At 40.1% G+C, this 20406-nt stretch overlaps 1 protein-coding gene across 30 annotated transcripts in view; it reads right to left on the minus strand.

Annotated features, from left to right (window-relative positions):
* The window catches only part of NEB (nebulin), a 222186-nt gene that overhangs the window by 79587 nt on the left and 122193 nt on the right, over nucleotides 1-20406 (minus strand). For all 30 annotated transcript variants that reach the window (XM_021923612.2, XM_021923611.2, XM_021923610.2 and 27 more), the window contains 16 exons: nucleotides 19875-19982; nucleotides 17854-18165; nucleotides 16875-17078; nucleotides 15903-16007; nucleotides 15224-15331; nucleotides 13783-14094; nucleotides 10666-10869; nucleotides 10203-10307; nucleotides 4787-4891; nucleotides 4374-4685; nucleotides 3563-3667; nucleotides 2915-3013; nucleotides 2612-2713; nucleotides 2367-2474; nucleotides 1466-1777; nucleotides 17-121 (listed from right to left, as the gene is read on the minus strand). In XM_021923612.2, the coding sequence (XP_021779304.2) occupies nucleotides 17-121; nucleotides 1466-1777; nucleotides 2367-2474; nucleotides 2612-2713; nucleotides 2915-3013; nucleotides 3563-3667; nucleotides 4374-4685; nucleotides 4787-4891; nucleotides 10203-10307; nucleotides 10666-10869; nucleotides 13783-14094; nucleotides 15224-15331; nucleotides 15903-16007; nucleotides 16875-17078; nucleotides 17854-18165; nucleotides 19875-19982 (2706 nt within the window). The remainder of the gene's footprint in view (nucleotides 1-16; nucleotides 122-1465; nucleotides 1778-2366; nucleotides 2475-2611; nucleotides 2714-2914; nucleotides 3014-3562; nucleotides 3668-4373; nucleotides 4686-4786; nucleotides 4892-10202; nucleotides 10308-10665; nucleotides 10870-13782; nucleotides 14095-15223; nucleotides 15332-15902; nucleotides 16008-16874; nucleotides 17079-17853; nucleotides 18166-19874; nucleotides 19983-20406) is intronic.

Consider the following 20406-nt stretch of genomic DNA (forward strand, 5'->3'; position numbering starts at 1 on the left):
AACAGGCTTTGCATACCTGATTCATCATTTCCTGGTTCTTAGTAACCCTCACATGGTCCACAGAATCCAGGGGGATCCAGCCAATGCCTCGGAGCCACTCTAGGTCAGCTTTGTAGATATTCTGAGAGCAGGAAGAGAGGTATAATGGAGGAATAAATGACTGAGACACAGGCTTACAGAGGGCAGGTTACAATTTTTTCAAAAGCTTTTAAAGGATTTCTCTCTAGTAGTTGTCTCATTCATTCAATTGTGATTTCACCTGAGCAATATTTCTTGAGGCTATTACTGTGCATGAGGCACTATGCTTGGTGCTTTGATGAGTAAGTATAAAGAAGGAGTCTAGGAGTCGAGATAAGTCATTTATAAAGCAAGAAGTGCTATTAGATCAAGTGCTCAAATGCTATTGGAGTTGAGGGGAAGGGGCTGTTATTTTCTGCTATTGTCATAAGAAAAGGCTTACCAAGGAGGTTGTACTTTTAGATGGATTTGGTACATTTAGTCACGTAGAAGTATGTGGGGGCATTTAGACTAAATGAGGGAAACTACACAAGTAAATGTTCATGTATTGGGCAGGGGGAGTCATCCCCTGGGTCCCAGCCAAACCTATTCTTGCCCTTACGCCTTCAAGCACCTGGATTCTCCCAGCCTACTTGACATGAAAATAAGAGGAGTTGCTATTCTGATTAAAGTTCCACAACTGCCATTTTGCTGCAGCAACCAGTGAGGTTGGATGTTCAAGTTCAACATCTTTGCTGCAGCAATCTTTGACTTCCAGGTTCCCTTTTGTTAATGATGAGAAGACCCAGGTAGCATTAGCTTCTCTGGGCACCTAAGCAACTAAGTTGATGCATCAAGTTACTATTTTGCACATACTGAAGGCTGGTGGCAGGTAGAGATCTTGATTCAGGTATCAGTGGGAGGTAGGTTATGTCTTATTCTCTATCCTAGCTTTACCAAAGCTCTGCATGAGGCATACTGGGCCCTCGTGCAACTTAATCAGTATTTCATTTCTCTTTTGCTTTGGGAACAACTTCATCAATGCCTCGAGGAATGAGATGCTTGGCAAAGCAGGAATAGGGCATGCTTAGGTCTTTAACTGTGCTTATCACCTAATATTGTCAAAACCTCAACTCATTCTCAATTCCCACCCAAGCCAATTATTATTTTCAATCAGCTGATACTTTTCCATGTGAATGTGAGTGAGGAGTTGCTGATGGCCAAAATGGTACAAAAGCAGATTTAAAAAAAAATTGATTGAAAGGTATTCAGAAATGCAGTCAGTAGGCAAACCAATCAATCCATCACTGCTCCTGATCTTTCTCTACTTCATATCCAGCCTCAATTCCCTTCGGGAACAAATTATCTGTGGCCTCACATTTCAAGCACTTGTGGATCTGGGATGTTGCTCCTCATTCTCAGAGTGTACCATGAGTTTCTAGATAATGAAGAAACAAAAATCACTTACATCGCTCTGTAGGTCATAGGCCTTTCTTGCCTGAATAACATCATTCTGGTCAGGATGACACGTCCATTGGTGCAAGTAATTACGGTAGTCAATATCACTGACAAGGGTCTGCCCCTCCTTGGCGGCCAAGACTGACTTCATATCAGCAGGTATGTTGATTTTGGCCTTTGTTTTGTGATAGTCCTCTTTGTATAGTCTCTCATTCTGAATCTGGCCTGCATGCTCAAACCAAACCAGCTTAGGGTCATCTCTCATCGTCGGGACACCAACATAATGACCTTTTTGCTTCACATGGTCAGCTCTGTATTTCAGCTGGTGAGAAGAGGAGTGTAAATTCCATCAGTTTTGACAAGCACACAAGGCAGAGGGGGCTTGACCATCTACTAAGGGATATCAGCAAATTCAGCCCCCCAGATTTTTGTTTGATATCCACCCCCAACTCTGAGAACAAATAATAAAAAGCGTTGAAATAAATCCATGTGAAGAAACACCTATTTAAAAATAGAAAAATATTCTGCTGAGATAGCCCTAAAAATGATAAAAACAAATTTTAAAAAATAAAAGTAGAGAAAAAACATATACTTGTTCTCTGATTCTGGCAATAGTTTTATTCGAAGGCCTCAAGATTTTAGGGAGGGCAGAGAATATAAGAAAAAGTAAATAATTTGAACAATTGCTTTTAAAGAAGCCAAGGGGGTGCGGGGGGGAGGTGGTGAAGAAAGAAGAAAGCCCAAAGAAAGATCAAAAAGGGAGCAGGTACTCCAACCATCACCAAGCCTGGCCAGGTCTGCCACACTGAAACTGAACACCTTGAAGGTGCTATCTCTGCCTTCAGCATAACTGGAATCCCTGGGAGCAAGGTCCCACTTTTGCAAAATGCACTCCCATCAGGATATATTACCTCACTCTGAACGTCACTGGAGTGATGGGCATGAACAAACGGCACAGCATCTGGAGGCAAAATGTAACCTGTGGCTTTTTGTCTCTCCCAGCCTTCCTTGTAGAGATACTGAAAGACAGAGCCACAGTAAAGGGTTGAAATGAGGAGTCAGAAGGGAGGGGTAAGTTGTGTACATAATTATCCTACAGTTCCATTAAGGCCCTCCACTCGTACACAAATACAAGGCATCTGGGTGAAACCCATACCTGGTCCAGTATCCTGGCAGCCTCCTGGGCAGTGTGCAGCAGGGGAGTTTCTGTGAGGGTGTACTTTGATTTGGTGTCATTCCAGTCTTTTCGGTATTTAATCTAAAAAAAAAAAAAATGAGAGGCAAGGGGGCAAGTTACTTATTAAGAAAACATCATGTTGTCCAAGCAATTGTTAGCATCCATCATTTTAATGATTAAAATCTGTATTTCAGATGATTGCATGTTGAGTGTAAGTAGATGGAAAAGCTTTGGAAGTGATATCTGCCTGATAGTGAGATTTTAAAACAGCCATATACTTACATCATCAAGGATCTCGCCACTTTGTTTCGCTGTCACATAATCAACTCTATCATCCACAGGCGTAAAGTTGAGAGTTTCTATTTTTGTGCGATATTTTTTCTATGGGAAAGAAAGCAGCTTTTAGATAGTTGTAATTCCTGGACGTGTGTGAACTGAGAAAGATACACTAAATTTAGGGTCCTTCTCTACTAGAAACATACAGTGCCATATTTGAATGGCGTCTTCTTGGGAATTTGGCTTTCTTTTTAGCATTTTATTTTTTAAACAAATGGATCAGCCTCTTATGCCTCCCACAGATTTTAAAGTAGGAAGTTTGCTTAGCTCTCAAAGTTATATAATGTATCATTACGTGTATCGCAATGCACATTTTTCCAATGGGACAAACGTTTCCCAAGTATATTGCCATTGCTGACAAAAAGATTTTTCCATTTATACAATGCCAAGCATCAGTGAATGTCCTGGATATATTATGGATGTGGTCCCATAATGTGATAGGGACAGTACATTTTCAAAAATATATATATCCAGTTTAAATCACAGCCATTGAAACGGTTAAGACTGCTGATATTAGATGACTATATTTTAGTTTGTGCATTTTGTCACTTTCTTGGGAAATGTACTGAATGTCAGGGTAAAATTTTGGAATACCTCACTGAAGATATCCGCGGCATGTTTGGCGTGATTGACGGACACGGAGTCATTTGGCATCCACCCAATTCCACGCAACCATTCCAAGTCAGCCTTGTAAACATTCTGTGAAAACAAGGCCAGAATGAGTTCAGCAACCCTGGTCATGTAGTCCTAGTTAGGCTATCCATTAGTCTGATGAAGAAATACAATGTAAATGCTATATAAGCCAAGGAGGACATACTCAAGCAGCCACGCAGGTAATGTAAGAAAATTCATTAGGCGGCCAGGCAGTGTGACAAACTATAGCATATATTTTATTTAAAAGGGGTTATCCTTGATTCTGTTCTGGTTATTGTTACTAAGGGATAATTCAGAGCTGCGTCCTCTGAATTTCCAAGGGAAATGGGAAATTCGACATTTGTACACAAAAATTTTTGGATTTTAAAATCTTGGCAACTTAGTTCAAAATTTCTAAACACTGTATCAATTTAAAAAAGCATGTCTGTGCCTACATCCTGTCCATGGGCTGCCAATATTTTACTGGATATAAGCTTCTATTGCTGTCTAAATTCTACAGAAGGAATATTTTCACAGTTTTCTTTAATCTGATACAATTAAGACCTGTATTCATACTACCATTTATCTCTTGATATAAAGTCTAGGTCCTTATTGGATTTGGCGATTTTGATACCATACTATAAGGCTTCACTAATATTAAATTCTTGGTGTTATGAAGTTGTAAAATGATGACAAAAGGGTTTAGTGTCATAAACTCTCTGGGATTCATGGCCAACTGAGAAGAGTTCATTCTCAAATGCAGCCCACTCACATCGCTCTGCAGTTCGTAGGCCTTCTTGGCCTGAATCACATCGTTCTGGTCGGGCATGCAGGTCCACTGGTGCAGGTAATTGCGGTAATCCACGTCACTGACCAGAGCCTGGGAATTTTTAGAGTGCAGGACGGAAAGCATGTCCGCGGGGCTCTGGATCTTGGCCTTCCATTTGGCCCAGTCCAGCCGGTACTCTCGTTCATTCTGGAGCTTGTCAGCTATGAGGGCCCAGCGGATCTTGTTGTCATCCCTGGCTGTGAGGGTGCCCACGTAGTGTCCCTTCTGCTTCTCATGGTCAAGCTTGTATTTATACTGGAGATGCAAAAATAAAGCAGATGGGTCACAGCATGTCCTCTCGATGCACCTAGGGCATTGGCTGAAAAAAAACTGAGAAGTTGAAAAAGGCCACTCACGTCACTGGCAATCTCCCTGGAGGCCTTGGCAGCCTGGATGGGGATGGCATCCAGCCGGACATCACAGCCTGCCTTCATTTCATCCCAGCCCTCACGGTAAAGTTTCTGAAAAGGAGAAAAACAAGATATCATCCTAGATTCAAATTTACCAATACCTTCAGTGGCTCAGGTGGAATTCATATCACAGGGGCAAAGTTTTGAAGCCCAAGGACTTGAGAGCAGTTAAAGAAGAGAATAGGTGAGAATTGTTCTATGCACCATGTCCTGGAACATGTAATGGTGTCTGGAGTCCAAAGGTCTGGGCTTGACAATCTCCATTCTTTTGTTTTTGTTATTTTTAATGTTTTATATTTTATTTTTATGGGTACATAGTAGGTATATATATTTCTAGGGTGCATGAGATATTTTGATGTAGGCATACAATGGGTAATAGTCACATCAGGGTAACTGGGTACCCACCACCTCAAGCATTTGTCAAGTCTGTGTTATAAACATTTCAATTATACTCTTTTTTCTTTTTTTTTGAGATGGAGTTTCACTCCTGTTGCCCAGGCTGGAGGGCAATGGCGCGATCTCGGCTCACCCCAACCTCTGCCTCCCAGGTCCAAGCCATTCTCCTTCCTCCGCCTCCCGAGTAGCTGGGATTACAGGCATGCGCCACCAGGCCCAGCTGATTTTGTATTTTAGTAGAGACGGGGTTTCTCCATGTTGGTCAGGCTGGTCTCAAACTCCCGACCCTCAGGTGATCCGCCTGCCTTGGCCTCCCAAAGTGCTCCAATTATACTCTTTCAGTTATTTTCAAATGTACAATAAATTTTAAACTGGAATGATAGCCTTGAAGTAGTTGCTCATGCTTCATAATCTCGTTAATAAAAAGGGTTTGGCTTTGTTTTCTTGTGTCAGTGTATTGGTAACATTGGGATAACTTTAGATATTAGAAGTTCTTTAATGCAGTAATTCAATTTATCTCAAATTCAGTTCAGTTTTGTAACCTTCAGAATTGTAAACTTTTTACATTTGTGGGTTTTTTTCAATATGGCTTTTTTGATCTTATGTGATTAATGATCCTTATCATTTGGTAATGTTAGATCTTCCGCTGAAGCATGATTGGATGTAACAGCTATTCTTTTGGTTTTAAAGAGAAGTTAACTAAAGTAGTGACTGATTTACAAGTATTTAAAAAATGTATGTAAGCATATGTTAACATTTTCATGGATACATTGTATATTAACAAATAACAGAAAGACTCAGAAATAATAGTAATTTAAATATATAATTCACAAATCATGCCTATCAGTAGGGGAGCTTCCACAGCACAGAAAGAAGTGGATTTTAATTAGTGACAGTTTTGTAGCTTTTGCATGTCTGAAAAATGAGTGCTCAGACAAATTTTGTCCTTGTAAGCAAGGACAAGTTTTATATGAATTTTCAACCAAGCTTTGTATAAATTTTAAATGGGACTATTTTGACAATTGACTTGTTTTCTGTACAGAAGAAAAAATATTCTCCATATTAAAATATACGAGAAGGGCTGGGTGCAGTGGCTCATGCCTGTAATCCCAGCACTTTGGGAGGCCGAAGCAGGTGGATCACTTGAGGTCAGGAGTTTGAGACCAGCCTGGCCAACATGGTGAAACCTTGTCTCTACTAAAAATACACAAATTAGCTGAGTGTGGTGGCACATACCCGTAATCCCAGCTACTAGAGATGCTGAGGCAGGAGAATCGCTTGAACCCGAGAGGCAGAAGTTGCAGCGTGCTGAGATCGCACTACTGCACTCCAGCCAGCGTGGCAGAGCGAGACTCCCTCTCAAAAAATAAATAATTAATTAATTAAACTAGAAAATAGTTAATGCAAGCATGTATTATGTTATCTTTTTATTTTTTGTTTTCATTCTATTTTATTATGGATATTTTTACACTATTTTTCTTATGTAATACTTCTTGTGAATATATATGTATATATATGAATATACATATGAATATATATGTGTATATACATATATATATATATATATATTTGACAGAGTCTTGCTCTGTCACCTAGGCTAGAGTGCAGTGGCACGATCTCGCTGCAACCTCTGCCTCCTGGGTTCAGACGATTGTTGTGCCTCAGCCACCCAAGTAGCTGGGATTACAGGTGAGCCGCCACTATGCCTGGCTAATTTTTCTATTTTTAGTAGAGATGAGGTTTCACAACATTGGCCAGGCTAGTCTCGAACTTCTGGCCTCAAGTGATCCACCCTCCTCGGCCTCCCGAAGTGCTGGGATTACAGGCACGAGCCACCATGCCCAGCCAAATATATATACATTTTTAACTATTAAAAAAAAAAAAAAAAAAGCCTGGGGCCTAAGACTCAATTTTTTCAACTACTAACTTTGAGAACATGGGAAAATTTCTCAACTTTTAAAAGTCTCAATTTACCATCTGATAAAAACAAAATAACAATATCTTACTCATGTAGTGAGCATGAAGATTAAACGAGTCACTTTAATGTGAATTTGCTTTGTTACCCATAAAATCACATACAAATATTCTGCTAAAGTTATGCTTTCTAAAGGATGGCAGCAGTTTTAAATTGTGCGTTTAAAATGGTGATACACGTGTAAAGAAAATGTCTGTGCAGTTTGGTTAGCATTCAAATGGGATGTTTGATTTCTTTCAAAATAGAAGTCATTCTCAATATCTAAATAAAGTTAATTTACTTTTAACATAATTTTGAATATTAGTCTTGCCCATATAGTCTCAATGGTAAAGTTCTGGTGTTTTCAGTTGAGAAATTTGTCATGCAAAAGAGAGCATATGAGACTTTCCAGAATTCTCCTGCCACAGATGCCTATGGATTAGGTGGGAAGAGGCATCTGCACTGCAATGAAGAACTGACTACCCCTTGATTCAGCCTCTTGACAGGAATGCACTGTACCATGACATTGATATCTGGTCCAAAAGAGAAAATATATCAGTGCCCTAAAATTGTATTTTCTTCTTAAACATTGGAAAAAATTAGTACCCAGGTGGCTCATTATACTAGAATTTATAGAGCTGTTTGGCACATAGTGAGGAATCTTTGCTGGCAGCCTCCTTCTATCACAAAGACATATTATTCTTTTGAAAGCACGTGAATTTTCAGGCCTTGGCAAATTGCACTAAGGTCATACTATTCTACACACAAGCAATTTCTGTGATCCATGAAGGTGGTATCTTCCTTGAACTTTCTTGAATTGTGTAGCCAGCCACGTAACTGGATTATCTTGTACTCACAAATAGGTTTTTTTTTGTTTTGTTTTGTTTTGTTTTTCAGTTGATTCTCTTCCTTTTTTAAGGCTTAAAATAACTTCTGCAAATAATGATAATTTGGCCTCTTTCTTTCCAATATTTATCTTCTGTGCTTACTCTTTTTGTTTGTTTGTTTGTTTGTTTTTTAAGACAGAGTCTCACTCTGTCACCCAGGCTGGAGTGCACTGCAAGCTCTGCCTCCGGGGTTCACGCCATTCTCCCACCTCAGCCCCCTGAGAAGCTGGGACTACAGGCACCCACCACCAAGCCTGGCTAATTTTTTGTATTTTTGGTAGAGACGGGTTTCACCATGTTAGCCAGGATAGTCACAATCTCCTGACCTCATGATCTGCCTGCCTCAGCCTCCCAAAGTGCTGGGATTACAGGCGTGAGCCACCGCGCCGGGCATGTTCTTACTCTTGAGTAATTATATTAGCATCGATGAGAGGCTCACTCACTTAGCCAATACTTACAGCAAATGTTAAATAACGATGATGTTAGGGGGCATCCTCATTTTAATCCTGATATGAACAAGAAGTTTGGTCACTGAGGATGAGTTGGGCTTTGATTTGAGATTTATTTTTCAGTCATGTCAAGAAAATATTCACTTATTCTTTCTTAACTAAGATTTTATTTTTAAAAAATAAGAGTGGGTATTGGATTTTGTCAGATGCCATTTAAATCTAATAAAATGAGCTTTTTCTTCTTGTTCTATGGCACTATTAGGTCTCTGACTATGGGGCCCTCTTGGCATTCCTGCATGAACCCCAGTTGACTGTATCATATCATTTTAACGTAATGCTGAATTTGGTTTATTAATATTTAAGATTCCCCCCATTACTATTGGTCTACAGTTTAAAATTTATTTATTTATTTATTTATTTATTTATTTATTTATTTATTTGAGAGAGGGTCTTGCCCTGTCTCCCAGGCTAGAGTGCAGTGGCATGATTATGGCTCACTGCAGCCTCTTCCTGCTGGGCTTAAGCAAGATCCTCCCACCTCAGCTTCCCAAGTAGCTGGGACCACAGGTGCACATCACTATGCCCAACTAATTTATTTTTTATTTTCTTGCAGAGATGGGGTCTCCCTATATTGCCCAGGCTGGTCTGGAACTCCTGGGCTCAAGCAATCCCCTGGTCTTGGCCTCCCAAAGTGCTGGGATTATAGGCATGAACCACCATGCCCAGCTGGTCTATAGTTTTTAATATGTGACACTATCTTTGAAAAGTTCTGGTAATTGCAATGGATTTCCTTCTTTTACTAGGCTCCTGGTAATTTATTTATTTGTAGAAGTTTTGAAATCTTCAAGGGGACCCTGACATTTGAAAGTAGGAAGGAAAGTGTTTAAATGCTCTCCTTAATTTCTTAATTAAGAAACCTTTTAATTTCTTGCTATATGTTTTTTTTTTTTTCCCTTGGGTCAATTTTGGTCATTTATAATTTTCTAGAAAACCCCCATAGATCCATGTTTTAGAATTAATTCATATATTTTTGCAAAGAATTATAATTAATGGCCAGGTGCGGTGGCTCACGCCTGTAATCCCAGCACTTTGGGAGGCCGAGGCGGGTGGATCACGAGGTCAGGAGATCGAGACCATCCTAGCTAACACAGTGAAACCCCGTCTCTACTAAAAATACAAAAAAATTAGCCGGGCGTAGTGGCGGGTGCCTGTAGTCCCAGCTACTTGGGAGACTGAGGCAGGAGAATGGCGTAAACCCGGGAGGCGGGGCTTGCAGTGAGTCAAGATCGTGCCACTGCACTCCAGCCTGGGCGACAGAGCAAGGCTCCGTCTCAAAAAAAAAAAAAAAAAGAATTATAATTATTTTGAGTTTATCTGAGTCTATCATTAATTCTCCTTTCTTGTTTGTGCATCTCTTCATTCCTCTTTCACCTTCTTTGTCCCCTTATTCACAAAGGACAACTAAGGAGACTTTTGTCGTGGAGATATTGACTCACCAGTAACTGGCCTTCCCAGTGAATCACCAGGGATCTCCTCTTTGCCTCAGTCCTAGTCAAGGGCTGACTGCAAGGAGTCTTCCCCACCCCACCAAGGCCATCTTCCCTCCCTTCCATGGTCATAGTATAGCCCTGACTGGGTAACTTTCCAGACAAAAGAGAGTCTGTTGTGGTACTTACATTGCTCACATTAAGAGCATTTGCTCTAGCAAGGTTAATTTCTGGAGTATCTGGCATTATGTGGACTGAAGTTTTATCCTTGTCCCAAACCTCTCTGTACTTTGGCTGTGGAAAGAAACAATAATAACAAGATTACTTCAAAATTTCATGTCACTAGTCCCAGTACACAACTTTAATTTTCTTTTGGATTTGATCTAAAACCTTTTCACGTTAGGGCAAAAATTTCTGGAATCTTTTCACATAAGTTACTCAAATTTGGTATAAGATTTGTATTATTTCCTTTTATTAATACTTTGAGTTTTTCCTTAAAATTAATAAGCAAACCAAGCAATACTATCAGTATTACTTAATAAAACTTTTGTTATTAACAAAGTTATTACTATTCTAAAATAGATTACCAGGTTTATTATTTCTCATGTATTTATGGCATGAATTCAATTTTAACAGAAAAAAACTAACTTACAATACTAATATTTTCAGCATTTGATTTAGCAAGGACCACATCAGGTGTGTCAACAATGCTTGTGTACTTAAGGTTCACCACAGGCGTCCGATAGACACTGTCACAAAAGATCTCCTGGGCATTTTTGACTCTCAATACTTCAGGAGACCCTTGGGGCATCCAGCCAATGCCACGCAACCACTCCAAGTCAGCCTTGTAGAGGGCCTGAAAAAGAAAACATAGGTAGAAGCAGGGTTTGTGTTTTGTTGTGTGTGTGTGTGGTAAAATGACAGTTTTTATGTTATATATATATATACACACACACACACATACACACACGTGTATATCATAAAAATATATATATAACATAAAAGATATACATATATAAAACATAAACATATATATGTATATATATTTTTTGAGACAGAGTCTCATTCTGTCACCCAGGCTGGAGTGCAATGGCATGATCTTGGCTCACTGCAACCTCCGCCTCCCAAGTTCAAGCAATTCTCCTGCCTCAGCCTCCCTAGTAGCTGAGACTACAGGCACATGCCACCACGCCTGGCTAATTTTTGTATTTTTTTTAGTAGAGACAGAGTTTCACCATGTTAGCCAGGCTTGTCTCAAACCCCTGACCTCAGGTGATCCGCCCGCCTTGGCTTCCCAAAATGCTGGGATTACAAGAGTGAGCCACTATGCCAGGCCTCTTATATTTTATCTTCCACAAACAATAATTAAAACAGAGCACTAGCCTGGCAAACATAATTCCTCAAATGCACAATGGCATTTTATTTTGCTTGGTTTTCTGTGGCAAGGGTCTGTGGGAAGTGCCCACATGCATTCTAAAAGGCAAAGTGATGCAGAAGCAGCTCTCTGAGGGAGTGCATGGAAGACTTTTGAATATTTAGGCAATCATCATACCATTACCAATGTGGACTTGAAAGCAACAATAATGCGCTTTCTAGTAAGTTCTCCACACAGCAGCCAGAATGATCTTTTCAAAATTCAGAATTCAAATCTGATGTCACAACATTCCCCCTATCCTATGGCTTCCCATTGGGATAAACATCAAAATCCCTGACACAGACTAGAAGGGGATGAATGGTCTGGCACCAGTCCCCACCTATTCTTTCAGCCTTGTGTCATCTGTACTTCCATTGGCCCTGTGTGTCCTGATCCCACAGCCCGTCTTTCAATTCGTAGTCTCATCATCCCTCTTTAAACATGTTGGTCACCCTGAAGGAATGCCCCATGTCCTCCTAACCGACCCAACTTCTGTTCTTCCTTCATATCTCTATAAAATCAGTGCCTTCTCAGAAGAACTTTCTCGATCTCTTTTCATAGCACCATGGATCACTCTCAGCCACTCCATTTTTATTCTTTAATGAACATCTAGGTCTCAGTTATCAATGTGAACTCTCTAAAGTCAGGGGCTGTCATGTTTTTTGTTTGTTCTTGAGATGGAGTCTCACTCTGCCACCCAGCTGGAGTGCAGTGGCACAATCTTGGCTCACTGCAACCTCCGCCTCCTGGGTTCAAACGATTCTCCTGCCTCAGCCTCCCGAGTAGCTGGGATTACAGGCACATGCCACCATGCCAGGCTAATGTTTGTTTTTAGTGGAGACAGGGTTTCACCATGTTGGTCAGGCTGGTCTTGAACTCTGGGCCTTGTGATCCGCCCACCTCAGCCTCCCCAAAGTGCTGGGATTACAGGTGTGAGCTACCGTGCCCAGCCCCATGTCATGTTTTTTCTTCTTCTTTATTCACCATTGTATCTTTAGTGTTTAGCACAATGCCTGGCACACGGTGTGTTTAATAAGTATTTTTAAAAGGATGATTAGGAATTCGATCACTAGTTCCACAATTTTGGTCTCCAGAAACTGTCTTAAATCCACCACTTGGCAATGCATTTTAAGTGATGAGCATGCTTTCCTGTAATGAACTCATTCATCATAAAAAAGTATCTCTGGAAGCTTAAGGGAACCAAGGTCAGATCATTTTTAAGTTATCCATTCTATACAGGAAATAAATAACCTTCTGGAATCCATCATTTCTAAAAGTTTGGAGGGCAGAAAATACGAATAAATCTAAAAATGCCTCAGGTGAGTTAATGAGAGACCACATTGTGAAGAACTTCAAGTTAAAGGAAACAAGTGGTCTGGAATGTGCTGCTAACTTTTCATATTAAGTTGAAGGAAGACGGTCCTGCCCTTCTTTGATACATAACTGAATGACTATGCGCATTCTTTTGTTTAAGAAACTGCTCCAGCACTTTGGGAGGCCGAGAAAGGTGGATCACCTGAGGTCAGGGGTTTGAGACCAGCCTGGCCAACATGATGCAATCCCGCCTCTACTAAAAAATACAAAAATCAGCTGAGTTTGTGGCATGTGCTTGTGATCCCAGCTACTTGGGAGGTTGAGGCAGGAGAATCGCTTGAACCTGGGAGACAGAGGTTGCAGTGAGCGGAGATCACACCACTGCACTCCAGCCTGGGTGACAGGGTGAGACGAAGGAAGGAAAGAAGGAAGGAAGGAAGGGAGGGAGGGAGGGAGGGAGGGAGGGAGGCAGGCAGGAAGGGAGGGCAAGGCTGGGCGCAGTGGCTCACAGGCTGGGCACGGTGGCTCACATCTGTAATCCCAGAACTTTGGGAGGCTGAGATGGGTGGATCACCTGAGGTCAGGAGTTCAAGACCAGCCTGGCCAACATGGCGAAAACTTGTCTCTACTAAAAATACAAAAATTAGCCAGGTGTGGCGGCACATGCCTGTAATCCCAGCTACTTGGGAGGCTGATGCAGGAAAATCGCTTGAACCCAGGAGGCGGAGGTTGCAGTGAGCTGAGATTACACCACTGCACTCCAGCCTGGGTGACAGAGCAAGACTCTGTCTCAAAAAAAAAAAAAAAAAAAAGTAAGAAACTGCAAACACCGTACACATTAACAAATCTATAGGAAAATTCTGGTAGCACCTTTAACAATGAAAACTTTCTGAAGAAACCTGGCTGTAGGTAGGCAATTAATAATTCTGATAAAATAATAATAAAGTGGAGTGCCTACGTACAGAGAGTTGTGTTTTCAGAGCATTGGAAGAAGCCATCAGGCAAAGCAATGGGGGGCTTGTTTCCTGGGGACACACTTACGTCGCTCTGCAGGTCATAGGCTTTCCTGGCTTGGATCACATCATTCTGGTCGGGAAGGCAAGACCACTGGTGCAGGTACTGGCGGTAGTCCACATCACTTGCTAGTGCCTGACCTTCTTTGGCAGCGTTGATGGACACCATGTCCCCAGGGATGGAGATCTTGGCTTTGTGGTCGTTGTAGACCTTTTTGTACAGCCTGTCATTCTGCATCTTCAACACATTTGCTGCCCAAACCAGTTTAGGGTCTTCCTTGGCACTGCGACATCCAATGTAATGGCCTTTCTGTTTCTCATAAGCAGTTTTGTACAGATACTGGTAGATGTGAACAGAAAATAGAACAGTAATTTTTCCGAACCCACTTTTTCTAGAGAGCCTACTCAAAATTACTCCATCTCCCTTAGTTTACCTTTTTTTGGGGAGGGGGGATACTGTTTTTATTTAAATTCAAGCCACAAGTTTTGATACACTGGTTTGTCTTCTATGTCTACATGCATGAAAACATTAAGAGCACCTCTTAGGCAAGAACCGTGTTGCTGGATTATCTCCCAGTATAGCCTGGCCACCTTCAGATGTTTTGTCACACACAAGTACCAATTGTACTTCTTATTACTTTAAATCAAATTAATTCTTTGTTGAAATATGTATTTTTTGTTTTGTTTTGTTTTTTGAGATGGAGTCTCACTCTGTTGCCCAGGCTGGAGTGCAGTGGCACGATCTCGGCTCACTTGCAACCTCCGCCTTCCGGGTTCAAGTGACTCTCCTGCCTCAGCCTCCCGAGTAGCTGGGATTACAGGCATCCACCACCATGCCCGGCTAATTTTTGTATTTTTAGTAAAAACAGGGTTTCACCATGTTGTCCAGGCTGGTCTCGAACTCCTGACCTCAAGTGATCCACCAGCCTTGGCCTCCCAAAGTGCTGAGATTACAGGCATGAACCACCGTGCCCGGCCTGAAATAATTTTTAATTATAAACTTATTTTAAAATTTTATTTAAAAATGTATAACCCTACCTAAATGGGGGGAAAAATTTTTTTTCTAGCACACATTAAAACAACCATATAACTATTTTAAAAAAATACTTGTGCATGTACCACATAAAATTATTATACGAACCACCAGTAGTATGCATGCCACACTTTGAGTAACAACAGAATTCTTTGTACTATGAAATTAAATCTCTTTAAGTACTTGTAAATTAAGTGATATTGTGAAGATATTGAAAAGAAAATCAAAATCTGTGCTTAAATGTAAGAGTTGCAGAACCAAACATAGATGCAAAAGGATCCTCAAATTGTAAGAGTTGTTCTTGGATTTAGGATTTAAAAATATACTAATAACGATGACCCAATCCATTTAAATATAATTCAAAGGGCATTAAGTTAAACTCCCTCTGTTTCTACTAGTTAGTGTTTGTTCCAGTTGGGCAAGGAGGAGCTCTTACATCACTGGCAATATCCCTGGAAGCCTTGGCATGCTGGATCCCAATGGCATCTGCTCGCAAGTCATAACCAGTCATCTTGACATCTTCCCAAGCTTGCTGGTAGTGTTTCTGAAAACAGAGTGCAATACCAAAGTCAATCTGAAGAGGGCGCAACTGAGTCAGCGTTACTGATGTATATAAAAATAGTAACAGTTACACTGAACATTAATCTTTCCTTAAGATTTGTAAAAGAGTCTGGTTTCATATTGAGCTTGAATTCCAGTAGATTTTTAATGACATTTAGTAAAGCTCTCTCCCAATAATTATTTTTTGAAGAAGGAAACTTAGGAGATAATAACTCATGTAAAAATCAGAAAAAAATATATATTGTTTGGCTTTTACAAGGAAAAAGCAATGATGGATGGCCTACTAAAAAATGAGAACTAGATATTATTCTATGTGTATCTATAAGTTTTATGCTGTGTTTTTGGAGAAACCATTCCATTTTTCCTTCCAACAAACATTGAGATGTACGGTATACAGACACATGCAGACCCACACAGCTACTTATTAACTTAAAGACTAGAAATAAAAGGAATGGGAAGAAAATGCCTTTTGCCAAACTCTCTTTGGGGTATGTGATAAAAGGTCTGGTTAGGCAGAGAGCACTCTGAAAAGCAAACTATGTGTGCTGCCTTACATTGCTGATCTGCAGAGCATTGATTTTGGATTGCAGCATCAAGGGAGTGTCAGCCGGCACGTTCACATTAGCCTTCTCTTTCTCCCAGGCATCGCGATACAATGGCTGGTAAAAATGAAAAACAGTGGAATGGTTGATTAGTGAATAAATCAATCACCACATAAACGAAATTATAAAAGTCATAAAACATACTAGAATAGATGATAAAATTATAAGTGAATTTTATAATAAATTAAAACTAACATTGTAAGTAAATTAAAATTTTTAAGTAAGATTAAATCAGTAAATCTAATTTTATATTTAAATAATAAGTACAATGAAAAGTTCCTTTTGGATGTTCTCCGATATAAACGTAGATTATACGTGGCATAAGCCACTGCACCTGGCCTCATTTGCACTTTTATTTAAAAGGTGCCAATAGTGACTTCAAAAGGAACACATTTATGTGTGATACAACATAATTTAAAATGAGTCAGAAATATGGTAGTAAAATTAATCCTTTTCCATTTACTCACATCTAATTATCTGATGGGTGACTCCACATTGCAGATAGCTCTGATGATCCCCATTGCTATGCAGGACCTAGATGTTTTTGGTCTGAATAACTGCCATAATGTCTAATATTAGGGTTGTCCCTAGACTTCTCAACCTATTCCAAGCAACGAAGAAGTGGCAATTTTGTGATTATAGCACTAAGTGGTGGGCCTGTATCACGGTCTGGATCTCCAAATGTGATCAAAGTGTGTATCAGGGTGTGCAGAACATGAAGATGCCCACCACATGTGCATTGACCAAACACTTAGCAAAGCAAATGAGATACAGTGGCTGCTAAGAGATTGACTACACAAAGATCTGGATACATGCGTGTTTCAGATCCTGACGCTGACATGAAGAGTCTGAAGTTCATGTTTAAAATTCTTCTTGACTGAGATTTCTTCCATTTGTCTGAAAACATCATCCACCTGGGCTTACCTCACTGATCTGTACAGCATTGATCTTTGCCTGGATTACTTCTGGGGTGTCAACAATGCTGGTAAATTTGAGGTCCTCAGGCTTTATACGATACAACCTTTCATTCAAGAGATTCTGGGCATTCTTCACTCTCATCACTTCCACAGAACCCTCTGGCAACCATCCGATACCCTTCAGCCATTCCAGGTCTGACTTGTACAAGTTCTACATGAAGGATAGGAACACAGAGTGGGGAAGAGTCAAAGTTGCCTATAGGAGTTCGATGCTTGCAAACCACACACCACCTCTATTTAAATCAGTTAGCTGGCTAGTCTCATAAAACTCAAGGATCAACATTAAATGTTAATATTGGGTGTTATCTCTATGGCACACATAGGAGAAGTTTAGAGTATCCTGCAGGAATTGGAACACGGCTCACAAGTGGCACTTGGTGGAACGGCAGCCAGCAATGGCACGTAACTTTGTATGCTTGGATTAGTTTCTACACTCATCACTTGAAGTCTGCCTTTTATGTACCACTGGGAATAACATGAGTTGGATTTTAGGAGGTAAAGAACCTTAGATGTAGGCATAATGAGAAAAAAATACATACCTATATCTATATCCACCCTGCCCCCTACCTCTGTCTTTTTCTGTGTCAAGTAAACATGAAATCCAACATTTCCTTATGCTTACATCTACTTCTGAAATATACATCTGATTATGCAAAGGTAATGGCTCAGAGTAGCTGCAACTGATATTTTCTACCTAATTACACAGAATAAGATACTGATTTTCATCTTGGTGAATAAGGTCTTGCTACCATAAGGAGGAGTCATCTTTAAGATAGAAAATGTTTGGGGAAAACTCTGCTACCATGAATTGTACAGAATATGTTAGGTTCTATTAAGATTACCATTTAAATTATGCCTCTGGGGAATGCACTGGGATTAAATACACAAATACACATCTCCCCAGGGTCTGGTGATAATATACGCACATCGCTCTGCAGGTCGTAGGCTTTCTTGGCCTGGATCACATCATTCTGATCTGGCAGACACGTCCACTGGTGCAGATAATTGCGATAATCAATGTCGCTAACCAGGACCTGGCATTTCTTGGCTTGAACAATTGACATCATGTCCAACGGTGTGTTGTGAATTCCTTTGGACTTCTCATAAGCTTTCTTATATTCTCTCTCACTCTGGATCTTGGCAGCATGTATAGACCACACCAACTTGGGGTCATCTTGTAGGGTACGGAAACCCACGTGGTGGCCCAGTTGCTTACGGTAACCTTCTTTGTATTTGTACTAAAGTAGTAAGAAGTCAGATGAAAAAGACATATGAAAATAATGTATTAAGAGGGGTTTTCTTTAAATGGTTTCAGAATGTTTTCTCAGCCTTGGTATAAATTGGCTCAACATTGGCCGTCATTATACATTTCAGTTCACATTAAAGGAGTTAGATAATACGATTTTAGGCAGTTTCAGAGAGGACATGAGTAAATCAGGAGATGGTATGGTGAACAAGAGTAATAAAAACAAGAGCTAACATTTACTAAGTAATTACTCTATGCCAGACACTATTATGACTACTTCAAATGTGTTGGGTAGATCCCTGTGAAACTACTGTGTTTTTCGGTCAAAAAATCATTGACTGGCGGCAATTATGATCACAGTTCATTGTCACAATGTCTCTATGAGGTAGATACTATTATTAACATATATTCCAGGTGGGGAAAACAAGGCACAGGTGATAATCTCCATCACCAAGTTTCCCTGACAAGTGCAACATCAGGTCAAATGATCTCCTAAGAGTACTGAAGGAACCTCAGGTACAGAGAGGTCACATGTGTGTGTTTTTGGAAACAGATACGAAAGATGCATGTTTCAAGGACGGAAAGCAAGGTTGTAGCTTGAATCAGAAGATAACAACAAAAGTTCTGTGGACAAGAGTTTCCATCTGATGAGTGTCTTAGGACTAGGGTAAGATGGTTTCTGTTTCTTTCCTATGTTTGGACAACGTAGGCAAGTTTGAACAAAGAGAGAGAAAACTGGGAATAAAGCAGATAACGTGGACCAGCTATGGTTATTAGAGGCAAAAATGAAGAATGAGGAGGAGGAAACAAGTGGCTACATGACAAAAAGCAGAGAAGAACTCAGAGAAAGGGAACAGGTGACTTAAAGAGTTGGAGCTGGGGGCAGGGTGGGCTTGCTGGCATAATTATTTTATTTTTATTTTTATTGAGATGCAGTTTCACTCTTGTTGCCCAGGTTGGAGTACAATGGTGTGATCTGACTGCAACCTCTGCCTCCCGGGTTCAAGCGATTCTCCTGCCTCAGCCTCCTGAGTAGCTGGGATTACAGGCTCTTGTCACAAAGCCCAGCTAATCTGTTTGTTTGTTTGTATTTTTAGTAGAGACGAGGTTTCACCATGTTGGCCAGGCTGGTCTTGAACTCCTGACCTCAGGTGATCTGCCTGCCTCAGCTTCCCAAAGTGCTGGGATTACAGGCGTGAGCCACCATGCCCAGCTGGTAGCATAATTATTTTGACCACTAGTAAGTTTTAAAATTAGAATTAAATGAACTTCAAAAGATTACTAAGAGTATTCTACATAAGCCTCCAGTATAAAATCTTGCATATAAATGTGATTTCAGTCTTAAGTCTTATATGAAACTATCATCTGTGATTTATATTTGTGGAGAATGTCAGAAATATTTTAGAGATAAAATGACATTGTATTGGGCCCTGAATTTTCCCAGGAATTTAATACAGACTCTTCATGATGTTTTGTTTCTACTTTGTAACAGCATCAAAGTAAATTTACACATATACCTCATCTATGCTAACTTTAATGTTTTCCATTCCATTTTAGTATTTTCAAATAGAGAAAGCTTCTAACACAGGATGAGATGCAATTATTTACACAGATTTTTTTTAAACACAAAATTCTTGAAAAATAGTCTCCCTGCTTGTTTTGTAGAGGAGAAAAACCGCGAGAAAAAAGAAGGAAGCGTACCTCACTGGCAATTTCTCTGGAGGCTTTGGCGTGCTTGATTTCAATGGCATCTGCCCTTATGTCATAGCCTTTCTGCTTGGACTCATTCCAGTCTTTTTGGTAGAGTTTCTATAGGGGGAAAATATAGGTTTGTTTACAAGAATGGAAAAATAAGCAAATATACTCAAATTTGTCATAATATAAATCATACTGTAATGTACTCAGTATAAGAAAAAAGCATTCATTTCCGGGTTCTTCTGGTTGTTGTCCATTTCCCTTGTGGTGTACGGGATATTTCCGGTTAAAATTTCAAAGCTAAACATCAAACTCTATTAATGTTTGAATATTTGCATCCATCACAATATGGTATGCGTTTGAAAATATCCCACTACAAGTACATGGAACCTAAGGATTAGTGGGGAAGCCAGAAACCTTTATCAAGGTATCAGGTAAGATCTGATAAGATTTTTCTCCCCCTAATTTTGCCCTTTGACTTCAGAAGTTTCTGCTAACGGGTTGTGACATAGATATCATATATAGCCTGCCATTTGGA

The sequence above is a fragment of the Papio anubis genome, chromosome 10 (assembly GCF_008728515.1).
Source record: "Papio anubis isolate 15944 chromosome 10, Panubis1.0, whole genome shotgun sequence".
Lineage (NCBI taxonomy): Eukaryota > Metazoa > Chordata > Mammalia > Primates > Cercopithecidae > Papio > Papio anubis.